This window comes from Tiliqua scincoides, chromosome 4 (genome assembly GCF_035046505.1).
Source record: "Tiliqua scincoides isolate rTilSci1 chromosome 4, rTilSci1.hap2, whole genome shotgun sequence".
Taxonomy (NCBI): domain Eukaryota; kingdom Metazoa; phylum Chordata; class Lepidosauria; order Squamata; family Scincidae; genus Tiliqua; species Tiliqua scincoides.
The window spans coordinates 13859089-13880929 of NC_089824.1; the positions used below are offsets into that span (position 1 = coordinate 13859089).

The window sequence follows — 21841 nt, forward strand, 5'->3', positions numbered from 1 at the left end:
AGGGAATGGAATCCTGTGCTTGTTTTTTCCCAGCAAAAATGCAGGTGGAGGACACGTTTGTCAGTGGCTGTGAGCTACCTCTGGGATCTGAGCTTCTCAATACCAGTTGTAGGGGAGCAACAGCAGGAGAGGTGCATGTCTTTCTGTTTACCTTGTGGGTTTTCCAGAGGCAGCTGGTGAGCCACTGTGGAAAAACAGGATTCTGGCCTTTGGCCTGACCCAGCAGTACTTTTCTTATAGAGTCTGATCGTTAAATGTTAGTGTTAAATATTTTAACCGAACTTGGAATATTGCTGGCTAAAGCATAGGGGCAATCCTTAGTACCTCCAGTGGTCATTAGTACCTCTATTGGTCATTTGGAAACATAAATCATTCATAGAATAGCATGTTCTGTGCATCATGGGTATCATGTTAATGAACAAATGGACCTGCTAGAAATACTTTGTGGGATGAAATAATTTAGGGCCTGATCCTTTTCAGCTTTCTAGCACTGATGCAGCCGCAATGTAGCCCCAAGCTAAGGGACCAAACATTTCTTTACCTTGACAACCTCTGTGACAGTCCCGACACTGCGGAACATAGCGCATACGTTCTGGCATGGTTGCACCGGCACTGGAAAACTGGATAGGATTGGGCCCTTAGTCAGGTGAGATATTAATTTGAAATTGGGATGGGGCTGTATGTATTTTCACTTTTTCTTTCTGTGCATAAACTCTACACTCAGGAGTACACAGCCTCTGACTTTTGCATGTAGACCTGAAGGCCTGAAAAGGGGCACTTACCATGTCCCTCTAAACTTTTAATAAATAACTAACATTTGTGTTTGGGGTTTTGGAATGTGTCTTTCTCATTACGGACTATCTCGGCAGCACCAAAATATTTATGGTGATGTTTTGAATTTCCCAGTAATTGTGAGAATTCAAATTGTTGCGTGTCAGAAGGTGAATGTGAATTTTATACTGAGCGGTTCATTCTCTCCCCCCCCCCCTCCAATTTTGGAAGAGTACTTCTGGCTTGATCAGAGTTGCAAATCCTTCTACAAACTGAGCAGGGTAATGTAATGGTGTACTTCAGGGCTTGCCAAGTGCCCTTTTCTCTTATTGACTGAAACATTTATGCAACAAATGTCACTGGTTCAGTAAATAACATGGTTAGCCGCTGTAGGGATCCACCTGCTGCCATCACCATGGTCAAAGTTCCTTTTCAGGACATCATTGTTGCTTTCACCTTACACTGGCAGACCTGGTTATGAGCAATGCTGGATCAATTTGAGGCATTAGAATGTTTGTTTTGATGAATGCACTTGGCAGCTTGGTAATTGCAGTAGCTACTGGCTCCAGGGAGTCTTAAGGCAAATAAGAATGGGGTTTCAGTGGAAAAAATGGGAGAAATGAGGGGGGTGAGAGAAGAATTTCAAACCAGGCAGATCTGTCTAAAATCTTATCAGATTGTCAGAAATTGAAGATAATATTTCCAGTCTTATTCCTGCGGCTTCTGCACCACTGCTGCATGCTGGATTGATGTTTCATTGAGTTATCCACCACAAGCCAAGATCTCTTTTCTTGTTCATTGCTGGCAGTTTGGAGCTCATCAATGTATATATGAAGCTGGAATTTTTTGCCAGGGATTGCAACCTTTAATATTGTACAGGTCTATAATATTGTACAGGTCCAGACTGACCTGCAGATTTGGGACCTTTTGTTTTATCTAACTGTGGGTTCCAAACCCTTGGTTCTCCTGGACCTGTTTTATCAACTGGAGTTGTGCTCCAGTCATATCTGGAGAGCCTTTTGAGGACCAGGGAGACTGCAGGCAGCTTTCCAGGACCTTAGAATGCCCTCTGGATGCAAATGGAGCACAGCTTTGGTTGTGTTTGGAGGGCAACAGGGTGCCTGACCCATGGATTTTATTATCTCCAAGTTTGATATTTGCAGGGCTTCTGGGAACAGATGCTAAACCCCCCGGTAATCAGATCTGTGGGTCAGGCACCCTGTTGCCCTCTGAACACAACCAGTGCTTGCTCTGATCGCGTATGGAAAGCTTTTTGATTATCTGGGAAGCTGACTGTACTTGCTGATACTGAACTGCCGTTTAGTTACCTTGTTGGAGAGACACTTTTAGAGCAATTCACAATCTGCTCAGATGTTGACTACCCTGACGAATTTGGTAACTTCTCTAAGCATGGCCACTTTATTGCTTACCCCTAACCTCAGGTCATTTATGAACAAATTAAAAAGCAGTGATCCCAGTACAGATAATCTTCTGTATTTTGATCAGGACAGCATTAGCCTTTCCCCAGTACTGAATTATTATTTGGGCCTGTCGTCTTCACTCACAGTGATTCTGTTGTGATTAAGGATGCAATCCTAACTAGTAATTAGGCCAGCCTGAGTCCCAGCGCAGGATAAGATTGTGCCCTAAGTGACACAGTGATGAAGTTGTCTAACTTGTTTGGATTCTATATCTTCTTTGACATATAGAGCTATATCACTTCCACTCTGCCCCTCCCTGGCCTTTCTGTAGAGCTTATATTCTGGAATAACTGTATTTCACTGGTTCTGTCCATTCTTATTTCTTCTGCTATGTCTTTGGTGTTCTTTGTAACCAAGCAGTCTAGCTTCTCTGTCTTGGCATGGAGGCTTCTGACTATTGCATGTATACATTGTGTTATCTTCCAAGTTTAGTGTGTGCCTTTTCTGCTATAGCTGTTTACTCTTTGACCAGCTGTCTTGTCCTACTGTATAGTTCTTCCCAAAATGTACACTTTCTTGTTCAGATGATGTAGACCAGTGTTTCTGAAACTGTGGGTCGGGACCCACTAGGTGGGTCACGAGCCCATTTCAGGTGGGTCCCCATTCATTTCAATATTTTATTTTTAATGGATTAGACTTGATGTTTTCCTTCTTGATTGTGTTACTTCCGGTCATGATGACATCACTTCCGGTGCCAGATTCTCATTCTAAAAAGTGGGTCCCGGTGCTAAATGTGTGAGAACTGCTGATGTAGACACTTAACACCTTCATCCTAGCTTAGAGATACTTTGGCCCAAATCAGATGCTGCCTGACCTGTTGGTTTCCCCCCAGAATAAGTGGAGTAGTAGTTAAAAATTTATTTAATGGAAGTGAAAGATTTGGATTTTGTGTGTTTGCATTGCTGATGAGCAGGTCAAGGCAGGAAAAAACAGTGTATTTCATGTATGGTTCCTGCCCCCTTTTTCCCAGGGAACTAGTAAGCTGATCTCAGGAGAGACCTGATTGGTAGCCTAATTAGGAAGATATGTATTTTCTGAGTTTATGCTATGGTGGCTTGTAATGTGTGGTGTATAAGAGTGCTGAAATCCTTTAAGGTATTGCACTAATAGCAAATGCTTCCACTTTTCTTCTGATGACAACAAACATTAATGTTCAGTTTTGAGTAAGATACTTTGTGGGGGGGGCAGATGACAGGAACATGAACATTTTCATAAATTGAGAGCTGCTCTGAATGTCATCTGATTTTGATCTTCAAACTGAAAATAGTGAGTTTTTTTTTTACTATGGTTAGTAATGTTTCCAGTGAGTAAGATGGGATTACAATCCAAGTCTTTCTGAACACAATGGGTTTACTTCTATGTAAAGTAAATAACACCATTTTCAAACACCTCTTGCTGTGGAATATTTCCCGAGAATCACATTTGTATCCATCTGTTTCTTTCCTGTTTAGTGCTGCTGTATCTCTGGTATCTTTGCTTCAATGCCAGTCTTTGCTACTAGGTAGGGAAAGGCAGGGAGAACTTCTGCTTGTCATTGTAGACAGTACTGAGCTTGGGGACTGATCCTGGTCTGACTTGATAATGAACTTCCTATGTCCACCATGCTCGCTCTCTATAAGGGTAACTTTATGAATGGAACCATTGCTGTGCCATAGATGGAAACCAGAAAACCCTAGATGACCAGTTTGTGTTTGTGAATGAATGAGACGTGAAATCTTTGTTCAAGCAAATCTAACTAAGTAGACAAGAAATTTGATGAGTGACTGAAATGAATTCCGGCTTTGTTTGGCGGTTGTTCGGTTGCAGGTGGGGCAAAGGCTAGAGTGTCTTGTAATTTACATATTCCATTGGTATTGCAGAATCGCTGAGAGCTGACAGATCTGTTGCTGAGCAAAGAGCTACTTTGGCTCTGTTTTACAATTATCTGAAAGAGGTGATCCTTGACAAAATACATTGTGTGTTTAATAGGTTCTTTGGCAGTGTCTGCTAAGAAATGTGGAATGTGTTCCCAGAACTAGTCTGAAAGATGCGAGTTGGTGCAGGATGGCTCCAGTGAGAGAGAGATTTAAAAATTGGGCTGAATTCAAGATTTGGAAGTTCAGTATGGTAAATAACACCAAACTTAACATGGTGTTGTGGAGGTGGAAGCCTTTGAGTGCTATAATGAGTTTGTGTCTGCTTAGGAACTTCAATTTTTGTGTGTGGGTCCGTTGGAAACACCCCCATCCCCTCCAAAAGGTATAGTTTGGCTTCTTACAATCCTGGACCAGCATTACATGGTGGTGATGATACTCTTCTGTTCGTCCCACCTGTTGGGCAGGTGGGCCATATTTGCTTGAATGTCTGTCTGGGGATGGGGGAATTAAATGCACTGAGTGTCTCTGTTTCCCCAGGAGAACCTATACATCTTAGATCTTGTGATGGAAGGAATATGTAGTTAACACACCTTTCTGGGTAGGAAAGCCATTGCCCTGTGCTTTCATCTTGTTGCCTATGCTTCTCTGTGAACTTATCGGTTTTGGTGATGAGGTTAGATGTTAGTCTTCTGCCAAATCAAAAGCACAATTAGCAGTTGGGATCTGTCATTCAGACAGCAGCCCATTGGTATCATTTGGTTGGCAACCTTCAGTCTCGAAAGACTATGGTATAAGCCTACAGCACCCGGTATTCCCAGATGGTCTCCCATCCAAGTACTCCCCATCCAAGTATTCCCATCCCATCCAGGCCTGACCCTGCTTAGTTTCTGACATCAGATGAGATTGGGTATCATTTAGTTGTCAGTGAAGCTTGCTTTTTGTTCAAGAATCTGTTACTGCCTTTGGCCCTGCTATGTGGTGTTGGCCCTTTCACAAACACCCAATGTAGACATGCTGACAGACTGGGAGACTGTGCAGCTTAGGGCATATCCTCTCTACCGAATAACTTGTGTTATGTTTTTATGTGTCGTAGTTCACCCACAGACAGTCTTGGGAAATGTAGATTGGAAAAATTCTGTGCTAGACATCTCTAGTGTGTCAATCCCCTACAGAAATACAAAGTTCAGAAGTGCCCAAAATTCCTTGATGGGTGGGAATGACTGTTAATTTGGTTTAATTCAGTGGTGTAGCTCTGTTCTTTGCCCTTCATCCCAAAATTCCACTGTTAGGGGGCATGGTTGAATTTCCTTTATGAATCATCTGTACAGTTGGTAAGAATTGTTGCTGGGTTTTCCATATTTTTCATATTTTTTTCTTTAGAATGACATATTAACCAATGATATGACAATTTGATAAATGTAGACCAAGTAGCTTCCTTGAGTCAAGTTTAAAATAACACTAGAATGCACATGGATCACCCACATCAGTGGAATTGATGGGGCAAAATCATACGGCTATCACTATGAGAAGTGTATGGGGGGGGCAAGGCAGAGATGACACAACAAGCCCATTCTCTTGTAGCTCTACTGATGAGGCTGAATTTTCTTTCCTAATAAGCCTACTTACCCAATCTCTGTGGCAAAGGCAGTAATCTGTGCAACCAATAAATTTTCTGAAATAAATGTTACATGCCCACTTTAGGGTGTCTTACCTCGAGTTTGAGCAGATAGGGCTCTGCTGTTTTTTGATAGTGTTTTATGTTTTGAGTGTGTGTAGTGCTTCCCCTGCATTACCTTGATGCAATCCTTACAGCAACCTTGTAAGGTAAGTCCAGTGGGCCCTCCTTCTCCCTGGGCTTGGGTCCGTGGATTTGAGCGTCCGCAGATGCCAAGCCTTTGGCTTGAGGGGGCCTCAGAGGACCTCCTGGTAGTGCCTAGAAGTGGCTGCTGGTTGTATCTGGGAGGTGTTCTGAGGCTGGGGAAGGCCCATAGCCTACTCCATGGGCCTTCCTTGGTTTCAGTCATGTCCATTAACCACAAGTGCGTTCTTGTCATGTCTTGGAGGCCTTCTGAAGTGGTAGGGATGCTGGCGCAACCTCTGGAAAGTCTGGCATTGCCCACAGGTGTGTCCCTGCGGCTCTGTGACCCTGGCCCTTTGACCCTTGTGGATTTAATTATCCATGAATTTCTGTATCAGTTGGAACTGATCGCTCGTGGATATTGAAGTTTGACTATAGTACTTAATGCATATTGCAGATCTTAGAGGAAGTGGCTTACCTAAGGCCATCTATGGAGTTCATGGCAGAGGCAGAGTTTGAACCAGGGAAGGTCCTGATTCGCAGCTCTCATAGCCACTTTGTTACCTTAGTGTCTTTCTTGTGTTAAGCACATCATTAGAACGCAACTTTTCTGTGCCACATGGCTACTGGTGGGGTCTTTTGTGTCACTACAAAGAGCTACAGGAGGAGGGTGCAAAACTTGCATTGGATCTGTGGCAGGAACAGCATTATAACAGGTGGCCCACCTTTTTGGCTTGGCTTTTGTTGCCAAGTCAAAATTGTGGTTGCCCACCAAGAACTACTCCTCCACCTGCCTACCTTTCCTGGGGAGGGAAGGGGAGGCAGGCTGCATGTAACCAAGTGCTTTGGCAGAGCTCCTTCCCCTTGTCTTCCTTTCTTTCTTGAGACCAGGAAGGGGATGGTGGCACAGGGAAACCTGCTTTGACCCTGCACGGTCAATCCTCAGCTTTTTTTCCTTGGTTTGAGGCAAGGATGGCAAGTGACTGTTGAGATGAACTCCATCTGCTAATTCTGCTCAGTTTGGGAGGAAGGCTGGGGTGCCTTGTGGTGCATGGTGTTGCCACAGTTGCTGTGGTGAGCCGTGTGAGTGGAACTATGGCAGCCTGGTTGAAGCTTGCTTCTCCCATGCTGCAGTTTCAGTCTGGATCAGTGCACTCTAGTGGCTTCTATGCAGTATGGAAAAGTTAAGCACATTCACTTGAATGAAATCCTTGGTGTAACATAATTTGGTTCTAAGGTTTTTTTTTAATCCTCATGATCATACACATAGATGACCTTTATTCAAGGTATCTGCCTGTATGTGACACTGAACCAACCAATTGTGCAGGCTTACCGCAACAGTCCCATTTCCACCTTACCTAGTGTGTTGCTCTTTGTGTGTGCTTTGTTCCTTGACTAAAAAGGTTTATGATAGTAACTGTGCCCCTTATATAGTGGGGAATTGAGTGCCTTTCCATTCTTTTAAGAGTGCATGTAGTTCAAAAGCTTGAATAATCTTAAACTGGCAACTTTCTGTCCATGGTGAACCTCACGTCTGTGCTCAGTGGGGTGGTCATTCCACTTATAGTGTAATTCTATGCATGTCTACTCAGAGGGAAGTGCCATTTGGTTCAGGGGGGTTGCTCCCAGGTAAGGATTGCAGCCTTAATCACTTGCTTGTGGAGTACAGGAAGTGGGCCAAAGATTCCTGCCAAGCTGTCACAAAGCAACCCCTGCTCTGGGTCAGGATCTGTGATTGTTGGGTAGAAAGGAATTTTTTGGATGCCCTCTCCTTTCTTCCATTCCAGCCTTCCTTGTCTGGAAGACTTCACCATGCTAGCTTTGTAGCTTCGGGTAGAAATGGGAGAGAGGGATTTTATCAATTACCATTTTTAGAATTGTATAGTAGTGGTTCTGTCACTTCTGTTCTGCTTTATGGTAGAATTTGAGAAGGCTGATCTATTTCATTTTCTTTTCTTTTTGTTTTTCTCTTCTAGGGAAGCTATCCAGTTTGGGAAGACTTCATAAACAAAGCAGGGAAGCTACAATCTCAGCTTAGGTAAGCTGCTTTTCTTGTATATCCATGTTTCTGCCTGATTGCATTCTCTTCAGGAACCCAGTCCTGCCTCTTTATACTAATTTGGAGGAAAATTGGAAAAATTCAAGGCTTATTGAGATTCTTATGGCTTTACTAATGATGGTTGTTCAGAGGAGAGAGAGAGAGATTTCTTCCTTACTTCACACCTCTGCACAGTTAAGGTTAGAAGCATTTCCAATCTAAGGCTGACGTATTGTCGTGATGGTTGCAAACTTGAAAACTAGAAGAAAGGAGCTTCCTGCTGTGCTAGACCTCCCATCGCATCTGAGCAGCCTTTAAATATAGAAAACAGGAGACGATACCTTCATTAATTCAGATAATAATCCTAAATGTATGCTTCAAGCAGCAATGTTTGAGACTGTGTGTTGACAGACATTAAGGGTAGGTAGTATGTTGCTCTGCTGTTCTGCTCTGTGAATATCTTTCCTTCCTTCTGTATGCTTGTTCCAGTTAGATTAGATCTGGATCCTTTAGATCCAGACATGCAGTTGATTTTATATTGAAACCTTATCCTGTTCCTTCATAAATCCTCCTCTAGGCTTTCTTCATAGCTAGGCTGCAAAGGAACTACTGAAGAAGGAATACACTTTGTGAAGTCTAGCAAGGTAGACAACACACCTTGGTTCTTGCGCTGTGCTTGCAAGACCTTGGAAAGAGTTTTGTTGCAGCTCTGGTTTGGTAAACTTGTGTGGGGCTGGCAACAAAATCCCCAGTCTTGGTGCTAAGCAGGTTAAGTCTACACTTCCTCCCTTCCTGTTTTCTGCTGTTGCTTTTTTCTAATTGATTCCTCAGAGTTCCATGACTTCTGAACAGTCCACGGAGGATGCTTAGTCAGTATAGGACTATCAGATTTTTCTTCCAATTCAGTGGTTCCCAAACTGTGGCTCAGGACCGGCTGATGGGTCATGACCTGTTTGGGTGGGTCACCAAAGGTTGATGGGAAGGTCAGATAACTAATTACCTCAAGCCCTGAGGCTATTCAAAAATCAGATACTGTAGTTGCTAATTACTGTGCAAAGAGCTCGGCTGCTGCAGTTTGCAACCCTGTGCAAATATAGGGAGACAGATGTTTGAGTGTCTTTTTTCTGGTTAATATTGATTTATGATATTTCTTTCTAGATTTTGTTTTTTTTAAGTCTGGTAAACCTAGCTGGGTCCCGATGGAAAGTCGTTTTAAAAAGTGGTTCATGGTGCTAAAAAGTTTGGGAACCTCTGTTCTAGTTGATAAACCTGTGCACTTTTATATGTCTGAAGTCTCCAGATATAGCTGTGAATGGTCCCTTTTCATGGACAAGGTAATGAGTGCTCACCACCTGAGCCCTTGATTGTTATATAGGTCAGTGCTTTTCAGTTAGTGGTACTTGACTGTATGGTCGGTGGTACTTGGTCCCACTGCCCTACAAACCATGTGATACTAGCCTGACCCTGTAAGAAATGAAATTGCTGGGGTGCTGGTGCAGTAGTGAGCAAGATGTGGCTGTGCAGCTCTCTGGTTTGTCAAAAAAGGCATAGCTTGGACGAGGAGGGTGCAGGATGAAGCTCCAACTGTGGAGCAAGCATCCTGCTCCTGTGTGCAGCTGTCTGGAGTGACAGTAATGGTGCTTTATGTTTTTAAGTGGTACTCTGTTTTGGGTGGGTTTTTCTAAAGTCGCAAAGCCCTAATAGATTATCCTAGTTAACATACTAACTTTTTCTGGGAACCTGAGCTGTTTCATGTTTGCTCTTAGTTTCATGCAGGAAGCGTTGTTTGGGCAGTTTATCTTAATTGGCAGTAAAATTACTTAAGACCACTGTGACAGTGAAACTGACCAGAACAAAGTTTGAGTTGGGAACAAGATGAGATTAAAAGTTGGTTGGGCAAAGGAATGAAGAATGAGCAGCTCTGTCTTGTGCTCTAGTTAGAAATGATCATTTGTATAACATTAGAAGAACTGGAACCTGAATTTGCTTCTCTTTCATCCCCCAACATTATTTTCTTTTCAGCATTGTCTCTGCTCTAAATTAGACATTCACATGGGGATTCCATGCTAGAAATGGCCAATGTGTTTCCTTGTCCAGAAGAGAGAAAGGGGGGGGTGTTAATTTTTTGATCATCGTGTAGCAGTGTACTAATTTTTTGCCATAGACCATGGCCCTGATTTGGGTGCATGCACTCAAAGTTGCTGTTATTTTTGTAGTAATTATTACACATTACATAATAATGAAACAAATGTTGTCTGTAAGTTTGTTCCTTCCATGATTATTAACAGTTGGATTGCAAGTTTGCATTGGAACTAACATGGGGGTAAAGGGCTAAATTCTTGCCCTGCTGCCCAAAATCAAAACCAACCCCTCCACAGCAGCTGTTCTTTAAAAAATAAAATTACTCCAGTACCATAACTCCCATATCATGTCTAGTTTGTACATGGTCAGCCAATGCCTATGTTGTGTTTACATTTTTGGTATAATGCTTAGGAAATTTTAAGTACTTTATAAGTAGTCTTAAGACTTCACAGTTGAGTCTGTGGTGGTTTATGATGTCCTAATAATGAAAAAAACAGCAAAAAAATATTGGGTTAATTGGTCCTATCCTGCTCTTATCTTTCCTAGGAAGTAGTAAGGGATTCTGATGTTCATCTTCCCACTACTTTATGGTTCCATTTCTCCAGTCCCCTCACACCAATCTGATCAGTAGATAGAAGAAGGTATTTGGGTGCAGCAGGGACAAGCTGTAAGCTAATTGCAGCTCAGTTTCCTGCTGCCATTTCAAGCCGCCTTGTGAGTGTGCCATGAGCTTTAGATAAATACCTTCCCCAAGAGATCGTGGTTGGCATTCTGAGACTTTTCTTGCTCTGAGCAGGTTTCCCTGCAGCAGATCTTAGCTAAAGATTTTTGATTCTCGGGTGAAATGTGCAAAAAGGCATATTTCATGAGCATCTTATAGCCTTCCACTGATTTATGAAATGCTTTCTGTGAACTTTTCTCTGTAGCTGTTCGGGGCCCAAGAGTGCAGATAGGCCTAGACTGGGACTTTATAAACATGGAATTCCCAACCCTCACTTGTCATGCAAAAAACCCTTAACCCTCTTAACTCAGCCAGAAGCATAGCCAGAGAGAGCGGTGCTGCGGCAAGTACAGCAGGCATCACGACTCGCTGTGTAAGTGGCCCCTTCCCCTTGCCGTCAGAGCCGTTCAGGACAGAACATTCACACATTACATAACAGCAAACTTGAGTTTTCTATTGAGTATGCCCTTGGTGGCAACTCAGTATGTTGCTGCATGTTGCTGTCACTGCCCTGAATGGCTCCCACAGTGAGGGGGAGGGACCACTTCCATGGTGTGTTGCGGCACCTGCCATATGTACCGTGCTATACCCCCTCTGGCTACTCTACTACAGTGCTGCAAAGCCTGGGTAGGGGGTTAGGATATGGCGGACACCGGCTCCACCATTCCTGTCTCCACCTGGGCCTGTCCTACCCCCATTTTTCCCTTTCCCACCTCCAGAACACCTTCCCACAACCCTCCCTATGCCACTTGGCAGCATACTTACTTCTAGCGACTTACCTCTAGTGGTGGATACAGCACTGGCAGGTTGGCACAGGCTTCCCTGCTGGTGCTGCTTACTCTCTGGATGTTGCGACATACTTACACCATGTTTGTGACACTCTCTGCCAATGCAGGGACCACTGCGCAGGTGGATCTTCAGTTTAGGATTGGGCTCTGAGTGTTTGAAAGCTCCCCCCTCCAATAAATAAATAAGTCAAGTCAGGACGTTGTAGTTCAACCTTCTCTCTTCGATTCTGGTTCTGAACATGCAGTGAGTTTTATTTTTCAGCAGCCATTTGCTGTTGAAAGTTGAGAGAGAGGATGTGTACATGGGGAAAATATTCAGTCGTAATAAAAATGTGGTTTACTTGTGTTACATAGAAATACTTCTTAAATTCAGTAGCTGCACACATTTCTAACTTGGCTTGTTCAAGATTCCTCTTTTCCCCTTCCCTTCTGCTCTACCGAAGGATGATTCGCACATTACTAACAGCAAACTTGAGTTTTCCACTGAGTGTGCTCTTGATGGGGAGCCATAGCCAACCCTGTACAGTTTAAGTGTTTACAGTATTAATTTACTTTTATCCATCCTTTCCTCCAAGAAGCTCAGGATGGCATACTTAATTCTGCGCCATATTTTTTTTAACAAGGTTGTTGTGAAGTTATGCTAAGAGGGAGAGAGTGATGGACAATTCAGTCATCCACAGAACTTCCAGTGATTCCAAACTCAGGTCTCCCTATTCCTAGTTTACTATTACAGCAAACTGGCTTGCTTGCTCTTTGTTCACATTCGTATTTTTAGATTGATGTATTGCACAACACCCTTTAAAGTGCTTTTAAAGAAGTGTAATGTGAAGAGATCTTGATGCTGTTCTTTTACAATAGATCAGCAAAACATTATTTTTAATTTCCTGTCTGCATCCTTTGGAGCAGGGGTGCCCAAACCCCGGCCCTGGGGCCACTTGTGGCCCTTGAGGCCTCTCAAAGTGGCCCTGAGGCAGTCCCTAGTCTCCAATGAGCATCTGGCCCTCCAGAGATTTGTTGGAGCCCACACTGGCCCGACGCAACTGCTCTCAGCGTGAGGGCGACTGTTTGACCTCTTGCGTGAGCTGTGGGATAAAGGCTCCCTCCACTGCTTGCTGTTTCACGTCTGTGATGCAGTAGCAACAGCAAAGGAAAGGCTGGCCTGGCTTTGTGCCTTTTATAGACCTTGAACTATTGCAAGACCTTCATTCATTCATATAAGTTCATGTTTAATATATTCATTTATGTAAACTTATGTAAATTTATTCAAATTTTAAATGTAAATTAATTCTTTTTTCCCTCGGCCCCTGACATAGTGTCAGAGAGATGATGTGGCCCTCCTGCCAAAAACTTTGGACACCCCTGCTTTGGAGATATCACCTGTCCTTTCTGGTTGTGGTCCACTTCCTGAGCAGCAACAGAAGTGTGGCCAGTTTGTGGCATACGAAGAGGATTAGGGCGCAGATGAGGTTGAGAGGAATGTAATGGGTTTTTTGCTATATCTTTTTTCCTTCTAGCCGCTTTTTATTTCCTTAAGTATTTTCCCTTGTTGTGTAGTGACCCAAACAGGCTGTGACTAGCTATTTCTAACACGATTATCTGTCTGTATTTTAGGACGACAGTAGTAGCAGCAGCTGCCTTCTTGGATGCCTTTCAGAAAGTGGCTGACATGGCGACCAACACACGGGGTAAGCAGACGCGCTCAGTATTTAGCTCAGCCAAATGTAGTGCGTGTGGTTTACAGTTGGTAGTAGCGAGCTGTCTTTCTCTTCTTTCACCGCCATTTAAAATTAAGGATATCTTTCCACTTCTGCCAATGTGAAAATCCGTTAGACATCTGTGGCATCGGCCCCCTTCTGAAAGTGTGAATCTGCTATGTGAACAAAAAATAGATGGCTTGGAAAATCTCTCAAAGCCAAAAACTTGTCATTGAAGTTTGGTTGGCATAAACAAAGGGCATTTGGCTTCATTTACCATCTGAGCAGTGTATTGCTTTAAGTATACCTAAACACGGTATTTAAACAACAATGTATTTAAACAAAAAAGGGTTTAAAAATGTACTGAAATATGTTGGGAGTATTTTACAACAGCAGAATGCAGGCATGTGCTGCACCTTTACAAATAACTTCTCTGAAGGTTATAGTGGGCAATTTATTTCCTAGCTTACCCTAGTTTCATTTTGTGGCACATTAACAACCTGAAGGAGGGTTGTTAATGTTAAACTCATTCCCAATTTATAAAACTTTTCCAATTGCTTGCAGGCAATTATTTAGTCCCCCCAGGCATGCAGATACTTGCAAGTCTGGTGCTTTGGCAGGCAGAACTCCATAATCTGATGTCACTTCCTCTAATCCGATAAAAATGGAACTAGGGGACATACACTAAAATTAAATGTTAGGAGAGTTAGGACAGACAAAAGAGAATATTTCTTTATCCAGTGGGTAGTTAGTCAGTGGAACTCCTTGCCACAGGATGTGGTGATAGCATCTGGCCTAGATGCCTTTAAGAGGGGATTGGACAAATTTCTGGAAGAAAAGTCCATCATGGGTTACAAACCATGATGTGTATGTGCAGCCTTCTGATTTTGTAGTCTGAAGTAGATTACCCCAGAATGCCAGATGTAGGAGAGGGCGCCAGGATGCAGGTCTCTGGTTGTCTTGTGTACTCCCTGAGGCATTTGGTGGGCCACTGTGAGAAACAGAAAGCTGGACTAGATGGGCCTTTGGCCTGATCCAGTGGGGGCTCTTGTTATGTTCTTATGATCTGTATCTTGGTAGTGAAGGCATAGGCTACAGCATTCCAAGTGTCTTCTCTGCCAAGTTTGCAGTTGTTTCATATGAGATTGGAACCTCTGCTGCAACTTTTTGTTCTGGAGGGATGTTTCTTTACCATGTTGCATTTGGCTTTTCCCCTCTCTATTTGATTATGACTTATTTGATTCTGCTTCTCTTTGGGCATAAGTCCCTATTTGGAATGATATGGGAAGTGCTACAAATGAATTCTTAATTCAGTGCAGTTTTCTGGCACATGGAAGAAGTTTTTTGTGTAACTTGCTGCTTTTTTAGTGTCCCCTTGACAAGTCCCTTGTAGAGTGATATGTCCTCACTACTTCAAGGAGTAGGATACAGATGGGCTTTGAGGCAGAGTGGATAGGACTAGAGATGACATTGCTTGGGTCATGATATGGCTCAGGAGAGTGTGCCACATGCAGTGATATTTTTTGTTTTGGTGATGCATTTGGCAGTAATGGACAGATCTGCTCTAAAGCCAGAGGGATGGACTATACAAAAAGCTTGAGGGAGGTGTAGAATGGTCTTTGAAAGAAGAAGGCAAAGGGGCTGAGAAGGTGGTGGACAGAGGAAAGCATGAAGGCAAGATAGGAGCGTTAGAACAGAGAATGGCCCAGAAGAATGAGGATAACTGGAAAAGACAAAGGGGGAGGGGCTGGGAGGCAAAGGCGAATGGAGAGAGAGAGAGAGAGAGATTGAGTTGAGAGGGGATTTGCAGAGGCATGGGAAAGCTGAAGCCCACTTACTAGTTTGGGATAACCTGCCAACTCTGGCCATAGGCCTTCTTTGCAAGAGAATCCTTAAATTCTCTGTTGGTTGGAAAATTGGAAAGCCCTCTGTGGTTAGGAAGTCTGACAGCCCAATCCTATCCACACTTTCCTGGGAGTAAGCCCCATTGACTCTAATGGAACCTACTTCTGAGTAGACATGCATAGGATTGGGCTGTGAGCCACCAGTGTCAGCACCTGCCATTGGTGAGTGTTGATCTGAGACTGCCTTATGCTAAATTACACTATTCATTTAGTTAGTCAGTATTGTCTGTTATGAGCTGCAGCCACTTCCATGGGGTTGAACTTTCCATGAGACTTTATGGCCTGATGCGTTTTGATCTTTACTTATTTGGAATATTGGACGCTTAATATTTTTGTTCCAGATTAACCTCAACTAATTCAGTGTGTGAATTCCAGAGTCTGTGGCTTCCAACTATGTTACCCCCTCTCATGCTTTATCTTGTAAAATCTTTCCTCAAAAGGAATCCTTTAAAATGTTTTGGCAGGCATCGCCTGTTCTCTCCTCCCCCTGACAAGAGTCTAGGCATGCCTTCTTTAAAATAAAAACTACTAACAGTTTTTATTTTAAAAAAATAGGCAGGCACTCAAAACTTTTTATTCATTTTCCTCTAGGAAGTATTGGTTTCTGCAAAGCAGCATCTTTGTGCTCTAGAAGTAGTCACCTGAACTTGGGAGGAGTGGGAAAGGTTTGCTACTCCTTTTTAGTTTGTCAGGTCTTCACAAAATAAATATTCAGCTGTCTCCCAGTATGTACGGATCCATGGTTCCCCACACCCATTACCCTTGTTTACGTTCAGTGCAGTTGTGCAAAATATGTCTTGTTTTAACCAGACAAGCAGGCACGCAACCTCTTGCAAATTGCTGTATGTCTCTTGTTTTAGCAGGCAGGCAAGGAGGGACAATGAATGTTAACTTCCTTCTTTCTCCTAACATTCACTTTTCCGTTTAGTCTGCCTGCCTGCTTGTCTGTTAAAGCAAAGGACACACAGTAATTGCAAGAGGCTGTTACTGTGTGCCTGTGTGCCTGCTTGTTTGTTTAAAGCAAGAAACATTTTGTACGACTACAATGAACATATACGAGGATAATGGGGTGTGGTGAAGCAGTGGAGATAGGGTTCCCCCTTATCCATGGTTTCCAGTATCCGCGGGGGTTGGGGGGTGGGCAACAAACATATGCCCTGTGAATACTGGGGAATGCCTACAGTTTTTTTTTGGAGCTGATATTGAAGTCTTGGCACAGTGACTTGTTCTTGCATTCCAGCTAATATGCAGCCAAAATAGGACAGTAATAGAAAGTATTAGAGTTGATTCTACTCTAATGCTTGAGCCAATTATTCTTTTTGTAGTGTTGATGAAGACGATATGTTCATTTTAACAATGCTTATGATACAGCTTATCCATATATATGTAGCACTTTCTGGACATGTACCTGCATGTGGAAGAATTGGATGTTTGGATGCCCTTTCACAAAATACCCTCACCTTCCTGCACACATGTATCTCTTGCTCTCAAAGACTGACATAGCAACCCAGAGTGCCTTTGGGGAGAAGGACTGGATATAAATTGAATGGATAAAGGAATATTTAAAAGAACCAGGACCAGCCTATGATGGGAATGACTACTGCTGGAGAGCTTCTGCTAGTCAGAGTAGGCAGTATTGCACTAGTAGGACCAGTGGTCTGACCCTGTGTTTAAGGCAACTTCATATGTTCATCTGACTGCTTCACATGTAGTGATAATTCTTACCAAGAGTTACTTCTGTCTAGAAATGTGACTGAATTCTATTTGGGTACTTAGTGATCCGCTCCAGGTCTGCTGCTGCAGCATATGCATCACTACAGAGATATCTCTTCCTGGGGGGATTCTTTCATGTGTGAAATACTGTAAGGTGCCACAGGCTTAACTTTTGATGGCAGCAACCAGTAAAACAAATATACTCCTGTTAGAGATATTGCGATTTAAGCAGGAACCGCCACAACAGTGAAAATGTTGTTTTCTCCCTTGCTTGATAGCCCCACATCTTACTGAAAGTATTTGTGAGGCACCAAGGAGATGGAGCTGCTCTAAGAGCAGTTGTGGTATGGCCCAAATGTATGAGTGGCAGCCTTGTGTTCTTTGACCCACCCCTCCAAAGCCCCTGTTAACCAGCTCTTTGAATAGCAGAACGTATAGTTGGATATATTTGTGTGTGGTGTTCATAGGTGTGAATGTATGTATGGAAGAATATATATAAAACTGTATGGAAGCATCTTGTTTCTTTGTCAGCTTTAGGCAAAAATGCTGACTCATGTTAATAATGCAGAAAAGAAAGGAAGAGAATTTCCCCCCCTCCTCTTAAGCCTAATGGGAAATAGAATGGTTAAAGTGTTGTAGAGCTGAATCCTCTCTTGCAATAGCATATTGTTTTACTGGAAGTTGCATTCTATTTTAGGGCATGGTCTTTTCAGCTTAGGGAAGCATTTTATCCCTGTCAGTCAGCAATAGCCCTCGTGAGCTACTACTCATCAACTTGCTTTTATCAGCACTTGCTATGCAGGAAGAGAGTCACTTTGTTTATAATACTTCCATGTACATGTCTTGCATTATTAAAAAGGTAGCATCTCTAAATGCAAAGCTGGTTTTAGCAGTGTTTTGTGCTCTGCCACTCCTTTCATACACACAGTATGATAAAGCCAGAAGGACAGAGCTGTGTGCCCAGCACCACTTTCTGGATCCAGGATAAACAATTTCCTTGATTAATAGAATTTATTGCGTCTTTCTTTCAATCTAGTTCTGTATGAAATATCATGCAAATAGCTTGGATAAATAAAGAGGTGTTTGTTTCTCAGCCCTTGCAGATGGAAAGGATATTTACTGTATAAGGAAGTAGATATGCCTTTGTTTGAATATATTGTATTTCTCTGGTACAGTTTTCCAGTTTAATCATGGCCTGACCATGTTAAAACTGGAATTGCTGCTGTGTGTGGGCCCTCACATGTAATGCAATTGTAATTGCTCATAATTGCATCACATGCGAGTTTGTGGCTGTATAAGGCTGGAGCCGTTGGGTGGTGCACCCATTTCCCCACCACCTCCTGGGCCATGTGTGAAGGAACAAAATGGGACTGTGCCCACTGATCCTGCCCCCTGACATCCACAGCCCATGAGAATAATTTGAATATAAGAACAAAGGCTCTCTGAATGTGTGATAGAAAGAGGGTGGCTGGTGGGCAGGCATGCATAGAGAGGCACAGCAGTGTGTGGTAAGATTGATCAATCTGGTAGTGGATGGAATGAACCTGATGAAGAATGTAGAGAGAGCAGAATGGAAACTGGAATGTATGCAGCAGGAATAGATATGAAAGAGCGTATCTTAGCAAGACTAGAAAGCAAAAACTGGCAGAATTAGCAGACGCTATCACTGTGAGCATTTTGTTAAGGACAGTGATTTTCCATCTTTTTCATCTCATGGCACACTGACAAGGCATTAAAATGGTCAAGGCCCACCTTCAGTTTTTTGACAGTTGACAAAGCACACTGTGCTGGCAATGGGGGGCTCACATTCCCCAGTGGCCCTACTAATAAATGACCCTCTCCCAAATTCCCATGACACACTTGGGGACCATTTGTGGCACACCAGTGTGCTACAGCACAGTGGTTGAAAATAGCTGGATAAGGAAGAATTCAGATGCTTTTGAATTCTAACTCCAGTTTTGTATCCTGGGTCAAAAATTACTTAAATGTATGTGGTATCTGTGTACGCTGCTTACAAGTTCAGCCTGCTGCATCTTGCACCTGCCCAGTATCCAAGTGCTCTAGTTGTTTAGGTTCCTTGGGGTTCTGTGAACAGCTGGGAGCAATGTTTGGCTATGTGGCTACCCCTGCTGTATCACCAGAATTCTCCTGTTCAACCAGCAATCTTAAATTCTCTCCTCTGTTTCCATTTCTCTCTAACAGGAAACAGTGATTACCTTCAAGGAAAAAGAAGCATGTTAAAATTCTTTTTCAAACTGTATGTGCATGCATTCCCCTGGGGGCTGGGCGATAAGAATAGGCCCTCAGTTCGATTGTACTTGTCCTGAGAGGCGACTAAACAGCCTCCGGGTAGGTGGAATTCGTTAGCCTGGGAAGGTAGCTCATCTGAGAGAAGGAAAACTCTGATCCTAAACTTCCACTGCCTTGTGGCTATATCCAGTTATGGAAAAGGCTTCAGGAGTCAACCTCGAGGCAAAATCAGGAGCCGGAGTCCAGGCTTCGTGCATGCATTGGGGGGATGGCTACAGTTCTATGAAGTCAAGAGTGTGTTGAATGTGCTATTTTGACACATAAATGCTCGCCTATCTCTTTTGTTCTCTCATCTCTATTTACAAGATTCCTCCTTTAAAAGAAGAAAAATTAGGCACACCCTGGACTGTGGAAACATTAAACTGAAAATCAACAGGGATCAGCTAAATATTTGTGCTGCAAAGGAGAGACCAATAAATATTTGAAATATGTTTTGCTTAAGAGAATAGCTCCTACACAGGTGGTGGTTTGGGGGAATTGTATGAGTTGGAACCACCAACCTGCCTGTGTAAATGCAGATGAGGCTACTAAGGACTGAAAGGATTCCAGCAAATGGGTTTTGATGGAAGGCAAAATTTAAAATCTCCCTCATCTGAGGATGCATCTTTTGTTTAATCTTGCGCATGTGAAATATCTGCTGGAGCATTCTGAAGTTTTATATGGTGGCAAATATTAGGATGCCCCATGTACCAACATTGAGGTCGATGGTGGTATATGACAAGATGTGGTTCCTTTCAAGTTGTGTATACCATTATTGTTGTTGCCAGGGTAGTATACAAAACTATTAATCACAAGATACAATACATGCAATTTTTTTTAAAAAGGAGATAACAAAACAGCGGCAATAGCACAGCAAGTTCTGTTTTGTTTAAAAACTGGACACTGTTCTTAGAAAGTTGCCTAGGGAGATTTGAAAAATGTTTAAACTCTAAAAAGGGAGCAGTTTTCAGCCTTTCATCTCAAGGCACACTGCGTTGACAGCAGGAGCTGGCATCCCCCAGCGGCCCTACTAACAAATGATCCTCCTCCAAACCCCTGTGGCACACCTGCAGACAACACCAGTGTGCCACGGCACAATGATTAAAAAAGGCTTGCCTCCTCCCCTGGAAGGTTTACCTGCTTGTTGATGTTCAGTGTGTAGGGAACAAATTACAATTCTTCAGTAAGAGAAGGTACTTTGTATGTAAGAGAAACCTTTTTGTTTCAGAGCAAAGATTCATCTAGTTGAGCATCATGTTTCCCATATTCGCCAACTAGATGCCTCCAGGAGGCCTGTAAGCAGAGCATAAGATCAGTCTCTCACCTGCTGTTGCTCCCTAGCAACTAGTATTTAGTGGGCTACTGCAACTGATTGTTTTGGCTGATAGCCATTGATAGATCTAGCCACCATGACTTTGTCTTGCCATTTTTCAAGACATCTCTGCTAATGGCCACCAAGAACAGTTTGTAGCAATTGCACATTAACTTTGCTTTGTGTGAAAAGGTATTGCCTTTTATCTGTCCTGAATCTACTCTGCCTATTGCAGCAATTTTTCAGTCTCTTTCATCTCATGGCACACTGACAAGGCGCTAACATTATCAAGGCACACCATTGGTTTTTGGACAATTGGCAAGGCACACCATGCTGTCGGTGGGAGGCTCACATCCCCCAGTGGCCTTACAAATAAATGACCCTCCCCCAAGCTCCTGTGGCACACCTGCAGACTATTCGTGGCACTCTAATATGCCTTGGCACAGTGGTTGAAAATTGCTAACCTACTAGTTCAATTGGATGTCCCTTACTAGTCATCCAGTGGGGGTTAGTACATGCTTGCCACTGCTTTCTTACCACGCATAATTTTATATGTGCGTAGAGGTCCCCTTGTGTAGTATTTTGCGTTCCTTCATTAAAGAAACACCACAGGTTGAAGTTGGGGTGGTGCTGAATGGACATGGTTACAGAGTAGAGGTGAACCAAGGCCAACACTACCTACAAGATTTTAGTAGTTGCACCGCTCATAAAATTTCTTATGCATGCACACTGATTCTCCATTGCTTTCACAGGTTGTGAGGTGCACTCCTACAAGAGGCACTGAATTTTAAAATGCTGGCAAATGTGCAAAAGTGAGGGAAAGGAGAGGGAGAAGTTGTTGACTCATTGTTTTGGAGCTTCTGAGAAAAAGTTTATATTCTTTAGACTTGCTGTATTAAATATTCATAGGGAAGCTTGAGGAGTGTATTAAATAGCTTTGTCTCTTCTACTTTGTGCCTTTTCAGGAGTTTGAATTTAGGAGATTTACAGAGAGGTTATTCAAAAGCTGTGTCCTTACTCTGGAGCAAACAATTGATTTTTTTTTTTTTAAGTACAATTGTTTTAAGAAATCAGTCAACACTTTCTTTGGGTGTTCTGATTCTTTTCTTCCGCTCTCTTTTGAAGTGTCTTAATTTTTCTTTAATGCTTACTGCTGATTGATGTGGAATTGGGGTGGATCTTAATCATACAGTGAATGATTCATAAAACACAATGAATCACAAAACACAATGGCTGTGTGGACAATCAGATTCTGCAGATGAGTCAGTGGGATTTTGTTCCTATCAGATGATGATCTGCTCTTTCCTACGTGCAACTGTAAATCTATGTTGCCCTGGGTGGCAACTAATTTTTTATGGGGATTATATTTTGAAATGAGCAATAGCCAAAGCACT

General features: G+C 42.8%; 1 protein-coding gene across 3 annotated transcripts in view; it reads left to right on the forward strand.

Moving 5' to 3' along the window:
* Positions 1–21841, forward strand: part of MTSS1 (MTSS I-BAR domain containing 1) — a 150075-nt gene that overhangs the window by 12588 nt on the left and 115646 nt on the right. For all 3 annotated transcript variants that reach the window (XM_066623010.1, XM_066623008.1, XM_066623009.1), the window contains exons 2-3: positions 7883–7944; positions 13147–13220. In XM_066623010.1, coding sequence (XP_066479107.1) covers positions 7883–7944; positions 13147–13220 — 136 coding nt within the window. The remainder of the gene's footprint in view (positions 1–7882; positions 7945–13146; positions 13221–21841) is intronic.